Here is a 24601-nt window from a genome sequence, read left to right as displayed (position 1 = left end):
AGATCTTGTTTCAAGGTTGTAAGTGGTAAGTGATGATAAAGATAAATATAGGTTTAAAACATACTATAATTAATGATAATTATGTTTTATTATTCTATACTTGATATGTGTATATACACTCGTTATGGAAGATGACATGATTACTATTTATTTATTCATTTTTTTTTTTAATTTTTATTTGAACTCTTCAACTGACATCATTTAGATAAAATGACTAATAGGTGAGTTTAGTGAAGTGCATGAAAAATGGAAACCTAGACGGAATGAATGTGTGTCTCTATCCGAATATCGCTAATTGTTTTTTTTTTTTTTTTTTTTTTTTTTCATCTATTATTAGTGAAATTCAACTACTTTATTTTACTCAAAATGTATAATTCGATTCAAGGTGGCGAAAGAAACATGGGCTTAGAAAATTTTGATCTATTTTGTTATCGATGCGGGCTTTTTCCAGTTGTGGCGTCTAGAAACGTTTGACAATGATAAATACTGGTTTCCACAGACTTTTTAATTTGTAGGTAGTATAATGGATTTATATATATATATGTGTCAAAGAAAATGGTTTAACATATATTATTTTATTTATTGAGGGTAGGATGGAATAAGATCTTTTATTCGATCTTGTGTTTGTGTAAAAAGGTGGTCATTGGTTACACAACTTATTGTTATTGGTAACAAAGGTGAAAAAAAAAAAACTAGTATGATGATGATTGAAAAAACTAATGATGATAATAAGAATGAATTTTGCTAATTTTTATTTTTTTATTTCTTTTTCGATTATTTATAGGGAGAAATCAAAGGTGAAAATGATAAAAGAAAAGTTGGGTAAGATAGAACAAAGAATGAGGAGTACAAAAAAAAAAAAAAAATAGTGTAGTTTTATTTTTTTTTCCCTGATTTGTATTTTAATCTTCTTTTTTTTTTTCCTTTTAGTTTTCGACACGTCAATCAATCAAATGAAGGTAAAATAAAAATACATTTTTTTTTTTACTCAAAAGGGCAATGAACTAATGATATATGTTATATGATATATGATATTAGGCATACTTGATTGAATTTTATTTACAAACAAAGTATATGGACAATTAGTTTGTTAGATTGTTTATTGTATCACTGTAGAATAGAAGTAGTAATAGATTTATTCAAATAAAAATGTTTTTTTTTTTGTGTGTCCACATCCTTTATTTACATGCATCAACAGCAAAAAGTAATGTCGCACCATGTGATTCTACCTCCCTTTTAAAAACTTGTCTTTGTCCTCTTTTTTTTTTTTTTTCTTTCTTTCTTTTTTCCTTTTTTTTTTTTTTTCTATTTTTTAAATTTTCCTTTATTACCTGATCATTTTATTTTTAACGACATCAAACAATAAAATGTCGTCAGCGGAAAAATTACTTAAAGATCCATTCAAAGAAGATACTCCTATAGATCCAACAACAGAAAAAGGTCAAGAAGTATTATCACAACCACCAGCAACACGATGGGAACTATGGAGTTATTATTTATACTACAACGGCAATAATGGATACAATATGTATGCTTTTTTACCAACCTTATTACAGTATATGGCACAAAAAGGTGGATTTGATCCTAATTCTCCACCAAATGCACGACAACCTTGTAATATAGCTCTTAGTAATACATCTTCATGTAATGTACCATGGCTCAATTATACCAATGGAATACCTGTAGTATCGATGATCATGTACGTTACTGCTATTTCTTTTGGTATTCAATTTCTTCTCTTCACTACTTTTGGTTCTCTAGCTGATTATGGACGTTACAATCACTATATCCTTATCATAGCCACATTGATTAGTTGTGCCGCTCAGATTTTACCAATCATTTTTTTGAATGATGATGGTTCTGGTTGGTCCGGAATGATGGGTCTCAATATTATTTCCATGATATCTTATGGTACGACTCTTGTTTTTTATGCCGCTGCTTTCCCTTCATTAAGGTAATATACATCATCATCATCATCATCATCATCATTATTATTATTATCATCATTATTTCTTTTTTGAAATTTTTTATTTATTATCATATTGATTTTGATTATTCCTTTTTTTTTTTTTTTTTTTTTTATCAGTGACAATTTACCGGTTGTACGAGGTGTTCGCGGTAATCCAATGATTTCGGCAGAAGAAACACAAAGTGTAGTTGAAAAATGGAGAAATCATGTATCAGCTATTTCTACCACTTTTTCGAATGTTGGATTTCTTATCCTCTCAGGTATATCATCATCATCATCATCATCATCATCATCATAAAATACACCCTACTGACCATCATTTATTTATATTGTTATTAGCCGTATTCTCTGGTATTTCATTTATTGCATGGTCAAATGGACCCTTTCTAAATGATAATCAAACCTTTGGTAATACTCCTTTATATTATTTTATTGCTTCGGTGACATGTGGTGCTTTCATGTTGGTGAATGCTTTACCTTATTTTGTATTACGACCCATTGGTAGACGTGGACCTCCTCTTCCTCCTAATGAAAATCATCTTACAATTGGTTGGAAATCTATCTTCAAAGCTCTAAAGTAAAAATGATTCTTTGAAGATTTGATGATGATATCAATCTAATTTTTTTTTTTTTAATAGAGAGGCCAAGCAATACCGATACTTATTTTTATATATCATCTCCTATTTTATGTTTAGTGATGGTGTGAATGCCATCAGTAGTATGCAAACTTATATACAAAATGATATCACTTCCTTTTCAGCCACAGAAACTGTCGTCATGGGATTCATCACAGCGATTACTTCTATCATTGGTTGTCTCTTCTTTTTATTTTTGGCCAAACAATTCAATGTCAGTACCAAGACTAATTTGTTGATCATCGTTATAGCTACAGGTAAAATTGAATATTTTATATATCTGACATCAACTAAATTCATTATACTTTTCTTTTTGTATATAGGTATAGTTCCAATTTGGGGATGTTTTGGTATTGGATTAAATAACTTTGGTATCAAGACTCAATGGGAACTTTGGGTATTAAGTGCATGGTCAGGTAAGAAAATGATTAAAGAAATGATATCTATGAGGAGGATAACGATCTGAATCCCCTTCCTCTTTTTTTTTTTTTTATTTTTTTTTTTTTTATTTGTGCTCCTTTTTTCTTTTTGGATGTGGATGTTTATTTATAGGATTTTTTACGGGACCTATATGGTATAAAAAGAAAAACAAAAGAATATACATGATTATTTATTAACGATGATCATTTATAGGGCTTGGCAACAAACACTTTTGGCAGAGTTAGTGCCTCGTGGTAAGGAAAATCTATTCTTTGGATTATTTGGTATAGTCAACAAAGCATCATCATGGATTGGAGCAACAGCAATTGGTGCGGTGACTGAACAAACATCCAACGCCTATTTTGGTTGGCCCATCATTGCAGCTCTGTTTGTCGTGGCAACTGTTATTCTTTGGTTTGTAGATATGGAGGCAGCCAAACTGGAAATGTTACATATGGAAATCCAACAAGAAATGAATCAGAATATCATCAATACAAGAAATTCTACTTCTGCACCTGTAGATGAAAAAATCTCTATGGTCAAAATGGATTTGATGGAAGATAGTCATATAGATGAGGAGTCCGATCATAGAGTATAATGATGATTTGTAGTTGGTAATAGTTAGTCTTTTTTTTTTTTGTCTCAATATAAATAAATGAAATCCTTTGAATACTTAATGCCAGGAACTTTTACAATAGAAATATTTCATTGGCCAAAATGTTTAAATTCCTTCATGGGTCTTGAATTTTTTTTTTCTTTTCTCTTCCTTTTCTTTCTCTCTACTTTTTTCTTTTATTAGGTTGTTGCACTAACATCAATCGGCAATGCATTAATGAAATAGAAATATGATATAAAATGACAAAACAATAATATTCGATTGAAAAGGATACTTAGTCATGATTCAACAAAATATACTCTAGAGGTTCAACAAGAAGACCGTCTCTTATTAGTAACCGCTTTGGATTTAGTTATAGGAAATATACTACTCTTCAATTGAATACTGTCATTCTTTATATGGATTGTTTGATATTGGTCAATCGATCACCATTAGAAAAACGGAGCAAGGACTCATTTTTTATCAAAATACATGAATAGGAGAAATAGGATGGAATATGTGTTGCAGCAACAATGATTAGCACCCCCGGATAATTAGCAGCAGGATGATTGGATCGAGGATGGTTGACACTAGGAAAATATATGGTACCAGAATTATTGGTACAAGGGCAACAACAATCAGCAGATTGAGATCGACATTATCAAAAATGGTAAATAATCACTTAGTATGCAATTAAATTGGAAAGATTAATAGACGTTTCCTTATTCTTAATTTAGGTTGTCATATTTGTCTCATCATCTATGTAAGATGACTAGAAGAAGGAAACTGGGAAAATTAGGAATAGTCAAGGACTCAGGCACGTACGTGTCGAAAGATATGACGGATTTATTGGAATAGTTTATCACAGAATAGGATATGGATCATACAATATATATATCAATAAAAAAAATATTTCATTGACTACATCCTTTGTTTTGTTATCACTTTGTACTTACAAGATTTAGAATTGTCACTATCTTATTGAAGTGGACTCATGCGGCTTCTGTAGAAGAAGGAAAAAAAGAAGACTTATTTAGATCAAACATACGTGTCATCGGCCATTTTTTTTTTTTTTTTTTTTTGACAGAGATAGGACCCACCATCATTATAGTTATCATAAGAATACGTGATCCACCAGCGTAGATCTCATTGTAGGCAATATCATTTATGTGGGTTTTGAATGATGTTTCAGTAGAGCTGTTTGATGGACGGACTTGAATATATGGATTGGCTACCAAGATCTGATTTTTACTGCAATCAATGCATTCAAACCCCTGTTAGTTAGGATGGATAGACGTTTCATCTCATTTGTTTTCATTCTTTTTCTTTTCCTTTTTTTTTTTTATTTATTTATTTTTATTAAACGATCAATTTAAAAATCATGTCTAACGTTAACGATGTCAGAAAAAAGGTGAATCAGCAGATGAATGGTGGTCTCACTGTCGTACGTAAGTATTGATTAAAGTAGAATATTTATCTATTTTTTTTAAAAAAAAAAAAAAAAAGAAAAAGTATGTAACATAACAAGATAATGATGATTGTTCATTTCCATAGTCTTTGGAGCATCCGGTGATTTGGCCAAGAAAAAGACGTTTCCAGCATTGTTCCGATTGTTTAAAAATAAATTACTCCCCACATCAACAGTGATCATTGGTTATGCACGATCGAAATTGGATCATGATGGATTTGTCCAACGAATCACGGAAAATCTAAGCAAGGAGGAAGACAAGAAAACAGTGGATGATTTTGTCAAGATATGTAGCTACGTATCAGGCCAATATGACCAGGATGAATCATTTCAACACTTACAACAAGTCATCGGTCAGTCTGAAGACAAGCGGGGCATGAAACAAGGGCAGAAAAACCGAATCTTTTACATGGCTTTACCTCCCTCAGTGTTCTTGGATGTGGCTAAAGGATGTCGTAGAAATGTCATCTCACCCGATGACAAGAGTGTGAATCGTGTCGTTATTGAAAAACCATTCGGGAAGGACCTAGAATCATGTAATGAGCTTCTGTCAAATCTTCGTGTATTGTTCACAGAAAACGATGTAAGTAAAAAAAAAAAAAAAAAATCAATCAAGTTGGCAATGATCATCACAATTCATCCTTTTTTTTTTTTTGATCATCAAAAAGACATATCGCATTGATCATTATCTTGGCAAGGAAATGGTGAAAAACATCATACCTTATCGATTCTCCAATGCATTCATTCATCCTCTTTGGAACAACATCCATATTGATTCAGTGCAAATTACTCTAAAGGAACATTTTGGTACAGAAGGTCGTGGAGGTTATTTCGATGAATTTGGTATTATTCGAGATGTGATTCAAAACCGTAAGTACTCCTTTTCTTTTCTTTTTTTTTTTTTTTTTTTTTAAAAAAAATGATGATTCATTTTTTCTTTTTTAATAATCACCCATCAGATCTACTTCAAACCATGTCATTGGTTGCTATGGAAAGACCCATTGGAAGAGGAGCAGAAGCGATTCGAGATGAAAAAGTCAAAGTATTGAGATGTGTCAAGCCTATCAAGATCGAAGACACGTTGATTGGTCAGTATGTGGCTAATGGAGACAAGCCTGGTTATTTGGATGATGATACAGTACCAAAAGGTAGTCTATGTCCAACCTTTGCAGCTATGGTGTTATGGATTGATAATGATCGTTGGGACGGTGTGCCTTTTATTCTCAAGGCGGGTAAAGCACTCGATAAGTCGAAAGTAGAAATACGTGTTCAATATAAAAAAGTACCTGGTAGTTTGTATGGAGGTGTTCATCGCAATGAAACAGTGATGAGAATCCAACCATCAGAAGCTATTTATACAAAATTCAATAACAAATCACCTGGACTCACGGATCACACTATGGTAACTGAAATGAATTTGACTTACAAAGACCGTTTTGAAAATCTTCAGATTCCTGATGCTTATGAATCTCTAATTTTGGATGTTATGCGCTCTGATCATTCAAATTTTGTACGTGATGATGAATTGGATGCCGCTTGGCGAATTTTCACTCCTGTTTTACATCAATTGGAAAATGAAAAGATCAAGCCTTATCCATACAAGTACGGTACTCGAGGTCCCGATAAAGAAAGTGAATTTGTGAAAAAGTATGGTATAGAACAATTGATGACTGGGTATACTTGGCCAAAACAAGATGTAGAACAACAGTAAAATAAATACTTTGAATAAACTTTATCCATTTTCCATTTTTGGATGAAAAAGAATGATTTTTATTGGCTTCTGAGATGTAAAGTGCGCGTCACTCTATCCAACCAAAAAAAAAAAAAAAATAACAGAAGCGCGCGCCTGACATTCTTTGTTCCTCTTTTTTTTTATTATTATTTTTTTTTTTTTATCTCTTTCCTTTTTCTTTATACTTACACTCATTTATATACTCTTTTTTTTTTTTTTTTTATTTACCACATCATGTCATCGACTTTAAATACTTTTGGCTTTAATGTTCGACGGAAGAGGAATAACGATAATAGCCATTGTATGAGTTCAAAAGTGGAAAAGCTTGACAATACGATATCTTCGTCTACTCCTATGCTTGCATTTGCTTCTACTCCACACACAACTTGTTATTCTTCTTCAGAATCAATCAAATCAAATCAACAACAAAAACAATCCTTCTTATCATCAACAGAACATACCAACCATTCTATTCCAAAGTCAAAAAACAACAAACAACCCAAACAATCCTCTCTTTTATCATTCCTCAACACCTCAGTACCAAAAACTCCTTTACCCACTGCTTCCAAAGGAAAAATAAATACCCTAGCTGCTACTCCATCTCGTCAAGTACAACTCTTATTACCGCAACCCACTTCTCCTATATCACAAGGAAATACTCCTGTTCTTGTCAATGAAGAAGAAAAAGAAGAAGATAATACGATATGTATGATACGACGACCAGTGACTTTGACTCAACTATTACCATCTATTGTGGAATCATTTGGTGTATATGATAATAATGACGATACAATGATCATGATGGATCATGACTTACCTCTGTTGCAAATCAAGCCGAACAAAATTCTTTATACGACATCAATAGAAGAAACAATGGATCGACAACAACAACGAAGAAGGCGACGATCAGAAGAGGAAAGTGATAATAATGAAGAGGCTGCGGATAGTGATGATTCAACTACAACAGAAGGTGGCAGTTCATTGCGTGCAGCATTCACACAATCATTGACTCTTGTACCTATGAAAAAACGATTATGTTCTAGAGGAAAATTACAACAACAAAATGGAACGGATGAATGGATAGATGATCAATCGTATTATTTAGACCAAGATGAGAAAGTCGACATTAGGATGACACGACGCTGTTTATCGGTGGATCAAGTGAATGCCTTGCTTTTGGATATTGCCAACGAATTCCTTGCTTTTGACAACAATCACTGGTGCACAACTTATTTACAACAATGAATATCACTTTATATTGCCACCATTATAAATATATTATTATCATTAGTATCCTTCATGACCATTAGTTTAGAAAAGATTATTGTATCAATAAAACATTATCGGATATTTCTTTTTTATTTTTATTTATAAAAGGAAAGTGGATGAATGAAACCTTGATTATAAAAAAAAAAATGGGATGTTTCATGGGAGTGAGAAAAAAAAAAAAAAAAGAGGGATATGTATAACAGAGAGGGATCAAACAAGAAAAAAAGTCTATATTGTCAGTATATATTTTTTACCGTGTTTTCAAAGGTTTTTAGAAAATAGTTTCCCAAAATGGATGTCGCATTACCACTTTTTCAGATACCGTTCTAAAGTGTGTCAAAACACATTGATTGATGATTGATGAAGATACAGTATATTAATTATTCTCTTCTTTTTTTTTTCTTTTTGAAATCTCCCTTGGTGTTTCCAATTCAAAGTGAATAATCCACTTGTAACAGCAACATATATAAATATGTTATCATCTCTTTTGAGGATGTATTTAATACAGGTAAGTTAAAATAAATATAAAAAAAATGGATATGTTGACTAAGTATATATATATATATATATATATTCTGTTATTCAAAAATCCTTTATACTTAATGGAACTACTGTCACTCTTTTTCTTCTTCTTGTATTCAATTTGGATTATGCGTTCAACTATATTTTTTTCTTCTTCTGTCATCTATTTTCGATTCCCTCATTTATTATTGAATAAAGTGTATAATTCAAATCCCCAAATTTCCAATGCAATGATTTCAAAATAGGGTTGATCTGTAAGAGTATCGTTATCAAACGTAGCACAAGGTTGAGTATGTCCATTATGTAGATCTGCATGGATGAACAATCCAACATGACCATCGCTAAAATTATCACATACGGATAGGTACACACACATCGAAGAAAGAGTTAAAAGACGAATTATTATTATTTTTTTATCATTTTTCTTACCCTCCACCAAAAGCTAGAAAATCATGATTAGAGAAGATCATATAATCATTAGCACTTGTCCATGGATAAACTTGTAATTGATGTTGGGTTCCAGATCTCCATAAAAAGCTAAAGCGAAAAAAAAAAAATGATCAGTCATGATATAATCAAATCACTATTTACCATTCACCAGATCCGTAATAACATTGTGCCGTTTTCAATGATTCAGATAAATAAGCGCCTATCGTCTTTTTATTATTGATGAGTCATTTATGCCACATCATTTTTTTTTTTGTTTTTTATTTATACCTCTTCATTAGCTGTCTGTATAACGATCAAATTGGCACTGGAAGGATGTCGACTGGTTTGATCATACAATGTTCGTAGACTACAACCATGTTGATTTAAACTATAAAGTAAATTCCATTGTGAAGACGACGCGACTCTACGTGGAAGCCATGATTGAAGCTACCAAAAAAAAAAATCAGATATATATGTTCATAGATAAGGGATTCAACTTACACTATTTGCTAGCCATTGATCTAAACATGCATCATTCCATGAGGATCCTTTTAGTAAGATGGGATATGGAGGATCAGAACTAAAAGAAGAAGAAGGAGTCATGATCATCGGTGAATGAATGATCATTTCGCTGCAGGTATCGTTGTTGTTCATTTCATGAACAGGCAATGATTTCTTTTTTTGTAATGCTTTGAATTGCTGACGAAGCTGACCAGTGGATGAGGATGATGATGACCAAGATGAAAAAAAGAAAGGTAATGGTTTGGTGGATGAACGATGAGGATAGAATTGTGTGCATTGTATAGTGGAAGGCGTCACGGATGAAGTGCTGATGGTCATATTCGGATACTTACGATGATGTGTACGATGATGATGATGACGATGATCAAACGAAGAAAATGATTTATTCATGATACAAATAAAAAAAAAAAGGTAGAAAAACGAAGGGAGAGAGAGAAATGAGAAAAAAAGAAAGTTGAATATATGTTTTTATACAATTGGAGTGTAAACAAAATGTCGTGAGAACTTTACAGTTGCCATGACGAATTAAAAAAAAGGAGGAGCACGGGCCCAACAGAGTGTCACTTTGATTACTATAATCAACTTGGGTATATTTTGGAACAAAGAAAAAAAAAAAGTAAATACGGAGGGTACACAGATTAGTTCTTTGATGTTTCAGAAGTTTTATTTACAAAAAAAAAAAAAAAAAAAAATCAACAAAGGATAAATATAATTTTCATATGCCTAATCAAATGATAATCTACTAACTAATTATCAACTAAACTAAACAACAATGATGATAAATAATATCTATTCTACTAGTTGTAACACCTTGACGATGCCTTTACTATTTCCTACAAGTACCTTCATCGAATCACTCTTCCAACACACAGAGCTGACAAACAAAGATGCATCTTCACAATAAGTTTCTTGTCCCTAACATAATACATTGACAACAACAATGAATTGTAAATAAACATGATCTTCCATAACTTTATATCCATTTGACTTACTGTAATAGGGTCCACCAACGGAAAGTTGTATTTTGCCACAGGTTGACTACTATCTTTGTGATATGTATATAATGTATTGTTTTCGCTTCCACATGAGATCAATTCATCCTTCAATGATAGGCCAACAAAATTCTTTTCATTTTGATGTCCACTGTATGTCCGAGTACATTCGTTTTTGCCCGTTTCCCATGCCTTGAGGGTGTTATCTGTCGATAAGGATATAAGTTCATTGTCATTTCTCCATTTCACATAGGAAACAGCCTTTTGATGTCCAGCAAAGATATGGAATGGCATTGTTGGTCGTCTTAAATCGTAACAAGTGATATGATGATCTAACCCAAATAAACGAATAAATAAGTATATATATATATATATATATATATAAAATATCACTATATCTTCCATTCATTTTTTGTTTTCTTTGTTCATCATTATCTCCAATCACTTACCGGCGCTTCCTAGTGCTATATGATGAATATTGTTGGGCGCAAACTTGGCGCAACAAATATTTCCGCGCTGTTGCAAAGTAAGTACTGATTGATTCGATTGAGTTGACCAAATTTTCACAGTTGCATCATCACTTCCAGAAGCCAACATTGTAGGATTCTTTGCACATGTATCCACACTCCATGCTCGTCGTCGATGTTCTTCAAAAGTCCGAATGCATTGTCCAGTTGTTGTATCCCAAAGTCGCACCGTTCCTTCATAGTCAGAACTTGCTATCAAAGATTGAATATAAGGATTCCAAGATAGGCAACTGTTATTGTTGTTATATAAATAAAAAAAAAAGAAAGGATGAGAATTTAGTAAACATGTTTCATAAATATTTCATATTCGAATGGATAAACACCCACCCGAAATATATAAATTTACCCAAAAAGAACCTTATTTTTTTTTTTTAATACCTGATTTTGTTCATACACGGAATTACTCGAAGAGGGCAATGAACCAATCCAAAACGCGATGACTGTCTTCCAATATATCCATCCCGATTTGATAAGTTACATTGTGTTGCCGCTTCATCATCATCGTTATCATCATTTTGTCCATCTATCCTTTCGTTAAAAGAGTTAAAGTCGTAGAGTTTGATTTCCTTGGATACCCCTCCAATAGCAACGAAGTTCTCATCCCGGTCAAGTTCTATCGAGGACACAATCGAAGCATTGCTTGAAATATCAGTATATTGTATAGTATCCAAGGATTTGAATTGGCCATAACAAGTCATTTTATATAAAGTCGAAGAAAATGAAGATAGTTCCTGTTTCTTATCTACCGATTGAAAATATAAAAATCAATTAATACACCCTATTCCTTTTTTTTTTAAGTAGCTAACCTTTCCGTCCAATAAAATATAGATCCATCAAATCAGTAAAGTGATGCTTAATTCGATTTTTTCTTGCCTTCAGCAAAAGATCCAATGCCTCGGTGGTTTCATCATTTCTAAAGTATAGTAAGTATAATAATAATAATAATAGAAAGTGAAATGAGAATGCCAAATCAGAACATGTAGATGTACCTTTTTTGAAATTTTTCTGGCAATGTCCTTGTATCAATGCCAACCTACTCAAAGATTAACAAAAAAAAAAAAATCAATACTTACCCTATTCAGACTTTTTTATATTTCTTCTTATATGCTTACCGTTGCTTTTCTTTTTCTTGTATTAGTGATAGTAGGGTCAGTTGATATGTCAGATGGTTGTGTGGTATCTTCAGTTTCATTATCGCTATCGTTGTTATCACCTTTGCCACTTTCGTTATCGTTATTGTCGTCATTATCACTATGATCACTATCATTGCCACTAATAACTGGTCCACAATGACGGTCGTTTTCCAAGATGGTACCAATGTTTGTCGATTCAGAATAGATTCTACGAGGGAGAGTGTTTTTATATTGGTAAAACCCAATGGAATCAAGATCATGATAAATCAGATCTAAACGCTTGTTCAATTTTTCAATAGCCTAATTCATGGAAAAAAAAAAATTTAGATGAGTCGGCTCATAAGAAAGTTCTGGTCAGATATATTTTACCTGATGACTATATAATTCTGTTTGTACCAAAAAGTAAGATAACAAGGCTGATTTTATATTGTCTTCCTGTGTCTTCAATTGAGCACGTTCGACTAAAGTTCGTGATAGCGATTGGGTATCTAAAATAGACACAAATATGTATATATAATGTCAATCAACATTTCTCATTTTCAAGTAAAATCAAATTGATATACCTGTTGAATCAGGAAGAGAATCCATACACTGTCGGGTTGCCTTAGAGTTTGTGCTGTTACCAGGTAACGCCTTTCCTAACCGTTCAATAAGCTTGTTCACTAACAGTTATAAAATTCAAAAATAGTATAAGTATACACACAAATATTCATGTTTATGGGATACAAATGGTAATTGCAGCATACGATTGATATTAGGATAGATTTGATGGGTTTCCAGTGGACCTCGGCACATAGGACAGTCATGTTGTCGTTTGAGATGGTGATTTATGCAAGTATAACTAGAAGATCAAGGTAAACGAGTAAGTCCCATCAATCATACTTTTGTCTCATTTGATGACTTACCAATAAGAATGACCACAGGGAGTAACAAAGGCTGCAGTCAAGATATCTCGACAAATTGGACTATGTATTTCATACAAACATAGAAAAGATTATCATTCTACACATTGCTATGGTAATTCATATCCCCCTTCCTTTTTTTTTTTTTTTTTTTTTGAAAACAAAGGTTTTACCACATGTATTCATCTTGATCATTTAGTTCATTATTTTGCTGTTCTTGTTCAGTCGCGGAGGAAGATGCTACTATAGCTTGAGTTTGAACTTGGCTATTGGAGGCATTGATAGTAGATAGTTGACTACTTGTTGCTTGGACGGATGGTCGTGTAGTGTTGTTGAATGTTTGTGGCATGCAGAAGAGATAAAATACTATAAGATCTACTACGTGTCATCATTACGAAAATAAAAGATAAAGAAGGAGCATTAGCCTAAATAAAAGAAACAACATCTATAGTTATTGACAAGAAAGAATAATGTACCTCGTTTACTTTTCTATTGTTTTTAAATGATAAATATAGGAGGTGGAAAGGAAGGGTAAAAAAAAAAAAAAAAAAAAAGGGAAAAAAAAGGGAGAGAAAAAAAGAAAGAGACCCAGGCGGCTATAAATAAGCATTATTTTTTTTATTTTATTTTATTATTTGATGTTCTAAGCTAGAAATACAGTAGAAACAAAAACAAGAAGGAAAAAAAAAAAAGACTAAAGGCTAAAGAGATAATAAACAGTAAAAACAAAAAAAAAAAAAAGGGTATACTTTTGATCACTATCTATCTACGAGCGCTCATGGTTCCCTGGAGCCTCCTTATCAACTTTATGATCATCCATTTCAGTAACTGTACGATCCTCTTCCTGTGATGGCAGTTGTTTTTTAACCGTTGTGCTAGCATCCTTGACCAAGTTGCATTCTTCATTTTTACCTGTCGTAGTACGAGCTTTTTTTTCAATATTACCTTCCTCGTCCTGGGTATTATCATAATAAAGGAATTAGCCACCAAATTGTAAATCATATATATATATATATATATATATATATGTATAATATTTTTCGTCTTACATTATTATTCTCTTGCTTTCGTTTCCCAGTCATCTTGTCAAAATTATCTTGTGATTTCTTCTCTTCGCCAGTGAGTTCCACAGGTAGATCTTTCCTATAAGCCCGAGAAATAATCATTTCAACAAATATAAAGATATTAATAAAGAAATAAATACCTATTACTCTTTTTTTTCACTTACGCTCTGGTATTTTTCATAATTATAGTCATAGTTTCGGCATCAAAGACATCAGTATTCTTTACTAAATGAGTGAATTCTTGATTAACTGCCTTCAAATCGAGTTGTCGTTTTGTCTTAGTCGTATCGTCCTCTATTATAAATGAATACAATATGTGTGAGTATCTACTCTTCTTCTTTTTTTTTTCTTTTTAATACATACTTGATCTTCGTTGTACGGAGAGTCCAATATAAAATGTTGTTGTATATAAGGGTGAAAGTTCATCCAATTTGTCTTCGGGCCAAACCCCGCTCTCCTTGATTTTTTCCAAATAATCAATTTCCATGCTTCCTTCTTCCAGATCAAACGTACGATCCGTAGGGTATACACCACGTGTTGCGTTTTCTTTTTCTTCAGTTGTAATATAGTGTACTTTATCAAATCCTTTGATGTAAGGATGAGCCAATATAATCAATTCCATGACTTCTAATTTCGCTACAATTTGACGTAATTTGGATTCTACCAGACCAGACCTACATATGAATTTATAAGTATTGTAAATAACATTCTTAACATATTATTGTTTTACCATTTCAATTGTGACTCAGTGGATAAAGAAGAAGCAATGACTTGAAGATAATTTTTGTAGGATTGGAAGAAATCACTTTTCACAAAAAGATCAGACCATTGTTTCGTTCCCTTCAAAGTATCACCTGCAATAGTTGCTCCACGATCAAATTCCTTAATCATAATTGTTCTTGTAGAATTAGTGACATTGTGTGTTGAGCACATGGAAGGATAGGCTGGTGTGATGATTGGCATTCGATGATTTCGATCGGAAGGATACAACTATAAAACCAACGAATTTAAAAAAAAACCTTCTTAACTTTATTTTTCTTGTTCTATTTACCTTTGGATTCCATACACGAACCTGTAAAGGACCATCTTCAAGATGTTTTAATAACACAGGTTGGGGCCATTTCCATTGGAACATGATACGGAAAAATCGATTGACCAAAGCAGCAGCACATGCATTCGGATAAAGTTGACAAATTCTAGCCACCAACATAGCCCAAGCAACACCACCTAGAAATCCCATAACATTTGAATAAATGGCTCTTCGTTTTGCCCATAACTTGATTGTTCGTAATGCTATTCTGAAAGAAGGAATGTTTGGCACCAATCGTAAAATTTCATCCGTCACTCGAGAACCATTGATACTTCGAACACATCGATCGTCAAGATTTTTTAAAAGATTATTGTCAGAAAGTTCCAAATCATCAGGCACACGAGCGACACCTAAACGAGCACATACAAAATCAATCTTTTATACAAAAAGGAAAGGGGAAAAAATGTTAATATATAGTCATTAGTATCCTAATCTGATATTTTCGTCGTGTTCCTCACCGGAATACCAGAGAAATGCATCTTGATCACTGGCACATAAGCATCAACAACAGCCTATAGCAAAAAAAAAAAAAAAAAAAAAAAAAAAAAAAAAAAAGTAAATTGATGCATTTTTATACAGAGAGTGATTTCATTTTTTTTTTTTACCGTAAGTTCAGTTACTTCAGGACGATCCTTGAGCATTTCATACATGACAGTAAAAAAGTGTTCTCTTTCGACATGTTTAGGGAAAACACATAATGTATCAATATCGGCACCTATCCAAAAAAAAAAAAAAGAAACGAAGTGATCAGAAGAAAAAAATAAATAAATAAAAATGTTACAATTGATATTGAAAATAGTTTCTTTTTCATCTTACCAGCACCATGAACACCCAAACGATAAGATCCAAAGGTGAAGATTTTACCGCCAGCTTCTTTGGCGAGAGCGTCAGGATATCCTTTCATCTTGCTGACACGATAAACAAATTCTTTGACAAGTTTATCTAATTTCCCCAATACTATTACTCTATAACAATAAAGTGAGTTTGTTGATCAAGTTATTATTTTTTTTTATTTTGTTTTATTCTATCTATTTATTCGTTTATTTTATCAACATATTACCGTTTTTGAGCATCATGTTCGGATTCAAATAGACCAAAATCTTGAAGAGTCTTCAGCAAATCGTCAGTTGATTTTAGTTCTTGATCTGTAGGTGGCACCAGTGAGATGGGAGGTGTCACGCCTAGATATTGCGCTGGTTCTTGAGACATGAAAAAAGGATCAAGAAAAAGTGAGAAAAGAAGAAGAAAAGAGAGTGAGAAAAGGAAAAGGGCAAAAGAAATTTAACTTTGAAAACAGGGAGAGCGTCAACACAAAAAAAAAAAAAAAAAAAAAAGGGTCGTTTCGGTGATTCAAAGTGTCAATGACAAACCAATCAAAATCAAAAACTGTACAATGACAACGTGGTGAATATCATAAGGCATTACAAAATAGTGATGGTTTCGTAACTGTATAGGGAAATCTGAATTTTATTCATAATAACGATCAAAAAAGGGAGGTGCTACATTCTAATCTAAATTTATTTCCAATAATTGTAATATTTATCTCCATAATCTTTCATATTCGCACCCAGTTCATCCCATTTAGAATGTGGTAGACCAGTTTCCGGATCAATGGGTTTCTTATCACCAGACATACGAATTCGAGCTCTATCTTGACGTAGCCATTCATAACATAATTCCATCAATGGTGAATCCAAACTATGTCGTTGTTGATTATCCTTCTTCACCCTTTCTAATGCTACAAAGTGATCATCCATAGCATGCATTTCTGTGATTCTACCCTCAGACATATGAGCAATATGAGTAGGCCATTGACCCAAACCTACAAAAAAAAAAAAAAAGAAAAAAAATAGATTAATGTAAATAAAAAGTATACTTGATTCATCTTTTCTAATTGTCATTCTTACCATCAAAAATATGAGTTGCATAAACAATAGTAGCTCCACGAGTTTCTGTTTCTTCCTTGAGGAAAGCCAAAAAATCAGATCGTGCAAGTACATCTAAATCCACAGTTACTTCATCTATCAATAATACGTTCCATGGATGCAGTAATCCCATGACTAATTGTACTCGACGTCGTTGACCTAATCAAATATTTCCATAAATAAAATATATACGTTAATAACAATTCATATTTAAGTAAATAGGATGATAAGACTAACCATCTGAAATTTGATGCATATGCCAATTGGTATCCACATCCAATACTTCCAATAATCGTCGTGCTCTTTCTGGCCATCGTGTTGATCCCATACTATACAATAGATACCCCACAGATAAATCAGATCGTACTACAGGATTATTTGCCCATTCTGTTCCCAAATAGGTGACACCCTACCAAAAAAAAAAAAAAAAAAAATATGTGTTCATTTTAGCACACATCCAAACGTGATATTTCTATACATATATTTACCTTTGGAGCATCTTTAAATACATTTTTACCAAGTATATTGATATGAGTACCCGATATCATACGTTTGCCACCCAAGATACGTAAAAGAGACGTTTTACCGGCACCATTAGCCCCCACAAGAATGCACCGACTTCCAGCCTTGAGAGAAAGATTGATATCATTCAGAATAAGAGGACCTCCATAATCAAAGTTAAGATGTTGAACATCGATTGTATATTCATAAGTTGGTAGTTCTTCAGACATGGTTGTCTCTATATTATATAAAGATTTAGAAGACAAAAAAGAAGAAAAAAAAAAAAGACGCGACACATTTTTATAAAGAAAAAAAAAAGAAAAAAAAAAGATCGAAATTAAACTCAGCCAATGAGGTGCCGGCATCTTCCTTTTTTTTTTTTCCACATTAACTACGCATAAATTTCGATCATTCTACCAGCATATATGAATAATCAACTAGTTTGATAGATGAAATTAACATAGATGAATTATTTCTATTGGACAAATTCGTAGATATAGATGATGAAGGACAAATAAACTTGAGATTAAGATGCTCAGCCTCATCATCATAAACTGTCAATCATGACTTGCAAGAAAAATAAGATAGATAGAAAGTATTCCTCTTTTTTATTGAATAATAATACAATAGAACTATAAAATTACAATAACAACAAAAATATCTATTAAAAACTATACTAATCATCATCATTTCTTGGTGTATTTTGGTGCACGATAAAATCGAAGTAATAAACTTGAACAGACAACACTGATACTTGAGGCAACCATAGCAAGACCTGCAATATAAGGGGGTAATCCAGCACCAGTACCAGGATAGAGAATACCTGCCGCTATAGGAATAGCACAAATATTATATGTAAACGCCCAGAAAAAGTTCAATCGAATACGTCGGACTACTGCTTTGGATATGTCATACATTGTCAACAAATCCATCAAATTATTTCGTATCAATACTATGCTTGCTGCTTCAATGGCAATATCAGTAGCTGATCCAACAGAAATACTAACAAAAATAAAAAAAAAATAAAAAATAATAAAGAGTCAGTATCCATCATTATTTTATTTCCTTTTTTTTTTCTTTTCTTTTCTTACCCCACATCAGCTTGAGCAAGTGCAGGCGAGTCATTGATCCCATCTCCCACCATTGCCACCACAGCATGTCGAAATCCATTCTTGTTTTCATTCTTTTTTGTTTGGAAAAAGAAACGTGTCCACCATGATGATGAGGAAGAAGATTTATTCACCAATCCACGTCGTTGAAGATTACGGATCTTGTCAGCCTTTTGTTCTGGTTTAACGCCAGCAAGAACAAAGTCCTTGCCAATTCCTAATTGAGTAGCCACTACACGTCCAGTCCGTTCATTATCACCTGTTACCATCCATACTTCAATACCCATTTTGCGTAATTGTTTTACCACATTGATTGCTTCGGGACGAGGGATATCAGCAATAGCCACTTGAGCGAGCATCATTCTACGAGAAGCACTACAACAGATGGAAGAAGAACTACAATGACATACAACACATGCACAAGCATCACGACAACCATCTTGATGAGCCACACCTTCTTCTACTTGACCAGCCACAGGAGATGCCGCAAACAATACAATGGATTTACCTTGATCTTGCCATTGGATTTGCTGTTCTAACTTTGCAGATGCTTGTTTGGTAGTTTCGTATCGGGCATAATTTTCATCCATCCAAGCTTGATTTCCCAAAAATACATTCAAAGCACGGATCCCATGTAATTTTCCAGTTAGATGTTTAGCAATATCAACGGAGAGAGTCAAAGTCGCACTGACGCCACGTCCAGGAACTTCTTCTGCATGTACTACGGTAACACCATCGAACCAATCTTGTTGCTCTTTCGTATCATTGCCTTCATCATCATCCATCTCTTTGTCCTCCAAACTAGTTCCATTTACCAGATATTTCAATGTAATACGAGCATTCTTTTCAATAGCTTTTGATAGTGGATGATTACTGACAGATGCCATTTTACCAAGGATTTTCCAAATAGCAAACGTTCCTTGATCTTCTGTAGAATTCTTGTTGAAATTGAGCCAATCATCAGTCACTGTTGGTTTGCCTAAAGTCAGAGTACCAGTTTTGTCAAATGCTACGGTAGTAATTCGATTTGCCATTTCCAATGCATGACCACCTCCTTTCACAAGTACACCATATCGAGCAGCGACACCAGTACCGACCATAACAGCTATCATAAGTCATAAAGAGATAAAAAAAAAAAAAAAGGGGGGGAGATGAATATCATTATTTGAATTAATTTCAGAGTGATCTTTCTTTTTTTTATTATTATTATTATTACCAGTTGGACTAGCAAGACCAAGACCACAAGGACATGCAATTACAAGTACAGACACACCAAGCATGATGGAGAAAACAGTTGAACTTTCGCCTTGAGCTACCCATATGGAAGGATACATGTTTTTGCTTGAAAGAACTTGCCATGTTATAAAGGTAATCAAAGCCAGTAGGATGACAATTGGAACAAAAACACTTGAAATCTTATCCGCCAATTGTTCAATAGGAGCTTTGGGAGAGGCTTGAGCATCTTGTACTAATTGAATAATACGAGACAGTGTAGTATCAGATCCAACACGAAGAGCACGAAGATAGATAGGAGATGACATATTGATAGTAGCACTAATCACACTATCTCCAGGTTGTTTAGAAACAGGTACAGATTCACCAGTGATCATAGATTCATCCGTTGTTGTACTACCACGCCAAAGTTTTCCATCACAAGGAATTCTTCCACCAGCATTGACCTTGATAATATCGCCCACTATAAGAAAGATATAAAAAAAAAAAAAAAGATGAGTATAATAATCCTTTCATTTTTCTAAATTGTTTTTTTAATTACCTTGAATATCTTTGGAATCAATTTCTTCTTCGATCAATACCTCCTTGTCATCCTTCTTTTGAATTTGTACCATGATTGCTTGTTCAGGTTGAAGATCCATCAATTTGGTGATTGTTTCTGCAGTTTTCCCTTTTGCCAAAGCTTCCAACCATTTTCCAAGATGAATAAATGTAATCAATAGTACACTAGTTTCAAAATAATTCATAGACATACTTGATTGTCCCATCCCATTGTCCATGCCATAATGAGGTTGATGAGCACGCACCATAGCAGCAATCACAGATCCAACCGACGCCAAGTAAGCCACCGTCGTTCCTAGAGCCACCAAAGTTTCCATATTAGCCGAATGAGTATAATAAAGCGATTTCCATGCCTTTTTGTAAAATGGAGAACCCAACCAGAATTGCACAGGAGTTGCTAAAAGAAACAAGAGTAGATCACCAATTGTCAAACCACCGGTGATTTCAATGATGAATACTTGATGTACACGACCATAAGAAGGAACGGCCATTAGGAAAATCATGGAAATAAGCACCGTAGGAATAGCAAATAAAAGAGACCAAAGAAAGCGAGAACGAAGTACTTGGATTTCCTTTTGCATGGTTTCCCGCATAGTCGCACGTTGATCCGAGAGTTCTGAAGTTTGTATTGCTGCCAATTCCGCCTTGTATCCAATTTGTTCAATCATATTTGCCAATACACGTGCACCGATAGTACTTGGATCATGAACAATCACTGCTGACTTGGCTAAAAGATTCACTTGACAACTTTGAATACCAGGTTGTTTCAGCATCACACGTTCAATATTAGCCACACAGGAACTACAAGTCATCCCAGTTACTGTCAATCTTGTTGTTGAGAATCCCTTGTCAGTATCATCATCGGCAACTTCAGGACCAGCAGTTGATTTGCTTCTTGTTTTCTTGATATCAATACTATCGGCAGCAAATCCAAGTTGTTGAATTTCCTTATAAACCCTTTGACGTGTTACCATATCTGAATCCATCAAAAAACTTGCACATCCTGAATCCAAATCCACTAAAATACTTGATTTTTTAATTCCTGGCATAGCAGCAATCACGGCTTTCACTTTATCCACGCATGATTCACAGTACATTCCAGAGATGATCAAACTGACGGCATAAACAATATCTTGCTGTTGTTGTTGTTGTTGCTGTTCTTCTTCTTCAGAGTTTTCAACCACCATAGAAATATTGGAGGCAACATATCCCAAATGTTCAACTGCTTCCGATATATCCTTGTCGTTGATGACATCCCCACGTATATTGAATGTTGCACTTCCCACCAATAAATTAACCTTGATCGAGTTGACATCCACACTAGGTAACTTGGCCAATGCTTTTTCCAAAGTCCGGACACAGCTTGAACAAGTCATACCACTAACATTCATTGTCACACGTTTTGATACCGAGGTTGGAGATATAACAGAGACTGCACCTAGAGACACCACAGATCCACCCAAGGAAGTTTTCCGTAACGATCGTAGTGACGACGAAGAAGAAAAGGATTTCTTGTCATCATCATGATTTGTTTCCCATAACGCAGCAGGTTGCTTGAGATTATGAATGATTTGAATGTTGTCTGCTTGATAGCCCCTATTTTCCACTGTAGCGCGAATCATTTCCACGTTAGGTTCCTTACAAATCATCATGGCCATATCTGTCGCCAAATCTACAAAAACCGAGTCCATCTGAACGTTTTCCAATGAAGATAGAGCAGAAGTCAAACTTGCCACACAACTTTCACATGTCATACCATTCACTCGCATCACCACTTTGGACCAAGGTGAAGAAGTTTCCACACGTTGAGATTCAGAGAGTAGACCCAGTTTTTCATTGTTATCAGTTGTAGTTGTTGTACTTGTTGTATTTGTTGGTACTAAGGGTGATGGTCGAATACCAGTAACAATGCGAGGTCTTTGAGGAATATCGTAACCAAGTTCTTGAATGGTATCTACCAAAATCTGTATGGTCACTGTATCATTTTCAAACGCCAAAGTTGCCATTTGTTTATCCAAGTTGACTTGTACTGTTTCATATATCACCCCAGGAAGTGATTGTAATCCCGTAGTAACTGTACGAACACAATGAGAACAAGTCATGCCCACAATAGGAAAAGTAGCTGATTGTATATGTTGAGTTGTTTCATTATTGTCTTTATCGTCGTCTTCTTTTGTCAGTTCTTTGCCATTATTGTCCAAGAATGTCGCTTGTACCACCGTATATCCCAAATCATCAATCAGAGCCACCAGGTTTCGTTTATCTTGATCAGTCAAAGGATGTTGATTCAATTTGAAACGAACGTGATGACTATCAAGAGAAATGTCAAGAGAATTCGTCAACACTAAAGGAGAATCAGACAAAGCAGTGGTAATACTATGTACACAACTTGAACAAGTCATTCCCTCTACCAGAAAATCGCCAAAGCCAAGATCTTGATCACTAAACATATAAGGAGTACCTGAATCATAACCCAATTCTTCTATCGTTCGAGAGATAAGATCCTTGATAGAATCTAAGGCTGCTTTTGTTGTGTCCTTCACGTTGAAATCCAAGGTCGCTTGTCGTTTATCCAAGTTAACCATCACATTTGTTACTTCTGGTAATTGATCGAGACCTTCGGTCACAGCTTTAACACAATGCTGACAAGTCATTCCTGCTACACTGACTTGAATATGATATATTGTCATGTTTGGGAATAAAAAAAATAAAAAGAAAAAAAGAAAAAGAATATGTATAAACTATAAATATAAAAAAGAAGTGAAAAAGAAAAATAAGAAAAGAAAGAAAAGTATGAAATATATATTTTTTTTTTTTTTTACTTTTTCTTCTTATTGAAAACCAGCAGAAAATGCTCACTTTTTGCATCTTTTCAATAGAGCAGCAAAAAATGCTCGTTCAACCATTGCGGTAATTGAAAGTATATTGTTCAATCGATTGTTACAGTCTGATCAATTTGAAAAAAAGAAGATTGATTACATAATTTATTATTTTAATTTGTATATTTTGATAGTTGGTGATATGAATAGTGATAGTAAAAAAAAAAAAAAAAAAAAAAAAAAAAAAAAAAAAAAAAAAAAATATTTAAAGTGAGGATCGGATCAGAAAAGTAGGTTTTCTATAATGATGATGAGTGAAACAGACTGTTTCCAAAAATGGATTCAACTTCAGCAGTTGATGAACACGAGCAGGGTCATTCATGCAAGGGATATGACAAACATCAATGCTTGAGATTTGCTTCAAACCTTGAATCATCTTCATGATAGCTTTATCTGAAATTTCTTGACACCATCTTAGTTTGATATATCGTAAATGAGGTAATCCATGAACAATATTCATCAGAGTAGTATCGTCCACCCAATTACAAAACGATAAATCCAATTCGTGTAAAGTATTGATGTCCATTTGATTATTATTGTTATTATTAGTGCTGGTGATCATGGTATCCAAATGATGAGGGGTATCAATACGATCACAAGGTCGAATCATTGTGTTACTTAAATCCAATATCCGGAGATGACAAGCTTGTCTTAATAGTTGTAATGTCTCAGTAGAAAGTTGCCCATCCCTTAGATATACTGCTTGAATCATATACAAACATACTTTGAGCACCTTATTCAGAACATTGGGTACAATATGAGAACAATAAGAGAGGTGTAATGTGATTAATCCCGTGCAATCTGTCAATTGATTCAGTTGTTCATTAGTGATTAAGGAAGGCGTTAATTCAAGATGCCGTATATAACGTTGGGTATGAGGTTTGGTTGTCTTGAAAAATAGATCATGTCTTTTAACGTCGTCTAAGATTGGTGATTCATATATTCGAGAAATACATGGTCGGTACCATTGACTATTAGTACGTACTAATTGACATAGATCACAAGTAGATAATTCATCCATGATCTTGTTAACCAATTCCACTGGTAATTTATCCATCATGAGGTTACCAAGTAGATTATGAAAAGAAACCCAATTTAAAAAAAAAAAAAAAAAAAAAAAAAAA

General features: G+C 33.5%; 9 protein-coding genes across 9 annotated transcripts; 3 read left to right on the top strand and 6 right to left on the bottom strand.

Moving 5' to 3' along the window:
• The first annotated feature begins 1293 nt into the window (after positions 1 to 1293).
• On the top strand, positions 1294 to 3738 carry BX664DRAFT_338158 (autophagy-related protein 22-like protein). The gene is made up of 7 exons (XM_051546382.1): positions 1294 to 1954; positions 2087 to 2229; positions 2309 to 2546; positions 2608 to 2861; positions 2928 to 3020; positions 3157 to 3178; positions 3238 to 3738. Exons 1-7 carry the CDS (start codon positions 1368 to 1370, stop codon positions 3620 to 3622), a joined length of 1722 nt encoding a protein of 573 aa, XP_051398360.1. The 5' UTR covers positions 1294 to 1367; the 3' UTR covers positions 3623 to 3738.
• Positions 3739 to 4993: 1255 nt separating this feature from the next.
• On the top strand, positions 4994 to 6798 carry BX664DRAFT_380189 (glucose-6-phosphate dehydrogenase; the record flags this gene model as incomplete). The annotated part of the gene is made up of 4 exons (XM_051548888.1): positions 4994 to 5067; positions 5174 to 5670; positions 5756 to 5957; positions 6047 to 6798. The coding sequence occupies exons 1-4, from the start codon at positions 5001 to 5003 to the stop codon at positions 6796 to 6798; spliced, it is 1518 nt and encodes a 505-aa protein (XP_051398359.1). The 5' UTR covers positions 4994 to 5000.
• A 205-nt stretch (positions 6799 to 7003) lies between these two features.
• BX664DRAFT_338155 (uncharacterized protein) lies at positions 7004 to 8186 on the top strand. The gene has a single exon (XM_051546381.1). The coding sequence runs from the start codon at positions 7054 to 7056 to the stop codon at positions 8062 to 8064; it is 1011 nt and encodes a 336-aa protein (XP_051398358.1). The 5' UTR covers positions 7004 to 7053; the 3' UTR covers positions 8065 to 8186.
• Positions 8187 to 8788: 602 nt separating this feature from the next.
• On the bottom strand, positions 8789 to 9879 carry BX664DRAFT_316457 (TLD-domain-containing protein; the record flags this gene model as incomplete). Its single annotated transcript, XM_051542718.1, has 5 exons — positions 8789 to 8951; positions 9040 to 9147; positions 9202 to 9266; positions 9328 to 9486; positions 9541 to 9879. The coding sequence occupies 5 exons, from the start codon at positions 9877 to 9879 to the stop codon at positions 8789 to 8791; spliced, it is 834 nt and encodes a 277-aa protein (XP_051398357.1).
• A 394-nt stretch (positions 9880 to 10273) lies between these two features.
• On the bottom strand, positions 10274 to 13657 carry BX664DRAFT_338150 (WD40-repeat-containing domain protein). Its single transcript, XM_051546380.1, has 13 exons — positions 13592 to 13657; positions 13289 to 13493; positions 13119 to 13178; positions 12960 to 13054; positions 12777 to 12875; positions 12583 to 12701; positions 12193 to 12513; positions 12070 to 12113; positions 11887 to 11993; positions 11459 to 11822; positions 11003 to 11310; positions 10554 to 10885; positions 10274 to 10476 (listed from the first exon to the last, which is right to left on the bottom strand). The coding sequence occupies exons 2-13, from the start codon at positions 13462 to 13464 to the stop codon at positions 10351 to 10353; spliced, it is 2151 nt and encodes a 716-aa protein (XP_051398356.1). The 5' UTR covers positions 13465 to 13493; positions 13592 to 13657; the 3' UTR covers positions 10274 to 10350.
• Positions 13658 to 13816: 159 nt separating this feature from the next.
• On the bottom strand, positions 13817 to 16592 carry BX664DRAFT_338147 (Poly(A) polymerase central domain-containing protein). The gene is made up of 10 exons (XM_051546379.1): positions 16330 to 16592; positions 16086 to 16234; positions 15875 to 15984; positions 15728 to 15781; positions 15231 to 15644; positions 14910 to 15169; positions 14543 to 14853; positions 14344 to 14473; positions 14165 to 14258; positions 13817 to 14070 (listed from the first exon to the last, which is right to left on the bottom strand). Exons 1-10 carry the CDS (start codon positions 16476 to 16478, stop codon positions 13882 to 13884), a joined length of 1860 nt encoding a protein of 619 aa, XP_051398355.1. The 5' UTR covers positions 16479 to 16592; the 3' UTR covers positions 13817 to 13881.
• A 118-nt stretch (positions 16593 to 16710) lies between these two features.
• On the bottom strand, positions 16711 to 17938 carry BX664DRAFT_300551 (P-loop containing nucleoside triphosphate hydrolase protein). Its single transcript, XM_051542346.1, has 4 exons — positions 17683 to 17938; positions 17432 to 17603; positions 17177 to 17353; positions 16711 to 17091 (listed from the first exon to the last, which is right to left on the bottom strand). The coding sequence occupies exons 1-4, from the start codon at positions 17923 to 17925 to the stop codon at positions 16787 to 16789; spliced, it is 897 nt and encodes a 298-aa protein (XP_051398354.1). The 5' UTR covers positions 17926 to 17938; the 3' UTR covers positions 16711 to 16786.
• A 342-nt stretch (positions 17939 to 18280) lies between these two features.
• Positions 18281 to 23356, bottom strand: BX664DRAFT_338143 (E1-E2 ATPase-domain-containing protein). The gene is made up of 4 exons (XM_051546378.1): positions 20579 to 23356; positions 20021 to 20500; positions 18787 to 19909; positions 18281 to 18697 (listed from the first exon to the last, which is right to left on the bottom strand). The coding sequence occupies exons 1-4, from the start codon at positions 23286 to 23288 to the stop codon at positions 18382 to 18384; spliced, it is 4629 nt and encodes a 1542-aa protein (XP_051398353.1). The 5' UTR covers positions 23289 to 23356; the 3' UTR covers positions 18281 to 18381.
• A 326-nt stretch (positions 23357 to 23682) lies between these two features.
• BX664DRAFT_360743 (uncharacterized protein) lies at positions 23683 to 24557 on the bottom strand (the record flags this gene model as incomplete). The annotated part of the gene is made up of 1 exon (XM_051548188.1): positions 23683 to 24557. Exon 1 carries the CDS (start codon positions 24535 to 24537, stop codon positions 23683 to 23685), a length of 855 nt encoding a protein of 284 aa, XP_051398352.1. The 5' UTR covers positions 24538 to 24557.
• Between the last annotated feature and the right edge of the window lie 44 nt (positions 24558 to 24601).

Source organism: Halteromyces radiatus (assembly GCF_025201355.1).
Source record: "Halteromyces radiatus strain CBS 162.75 chromosome Unknown BX664scaffold_6, whole genome shotgun sequence".
Lineage (NCBI taxonomy): Eukaryota > Fungi > Mucoromycota > Mucoromycetes > Mucorales > Cunninghamellaceae > Halteromyces > Halteromyces radiatus.
Note: the sequence above shows the minus strand (reverse complement) of the source record. Positions and strands in the feature narration are given on the sequence as shown.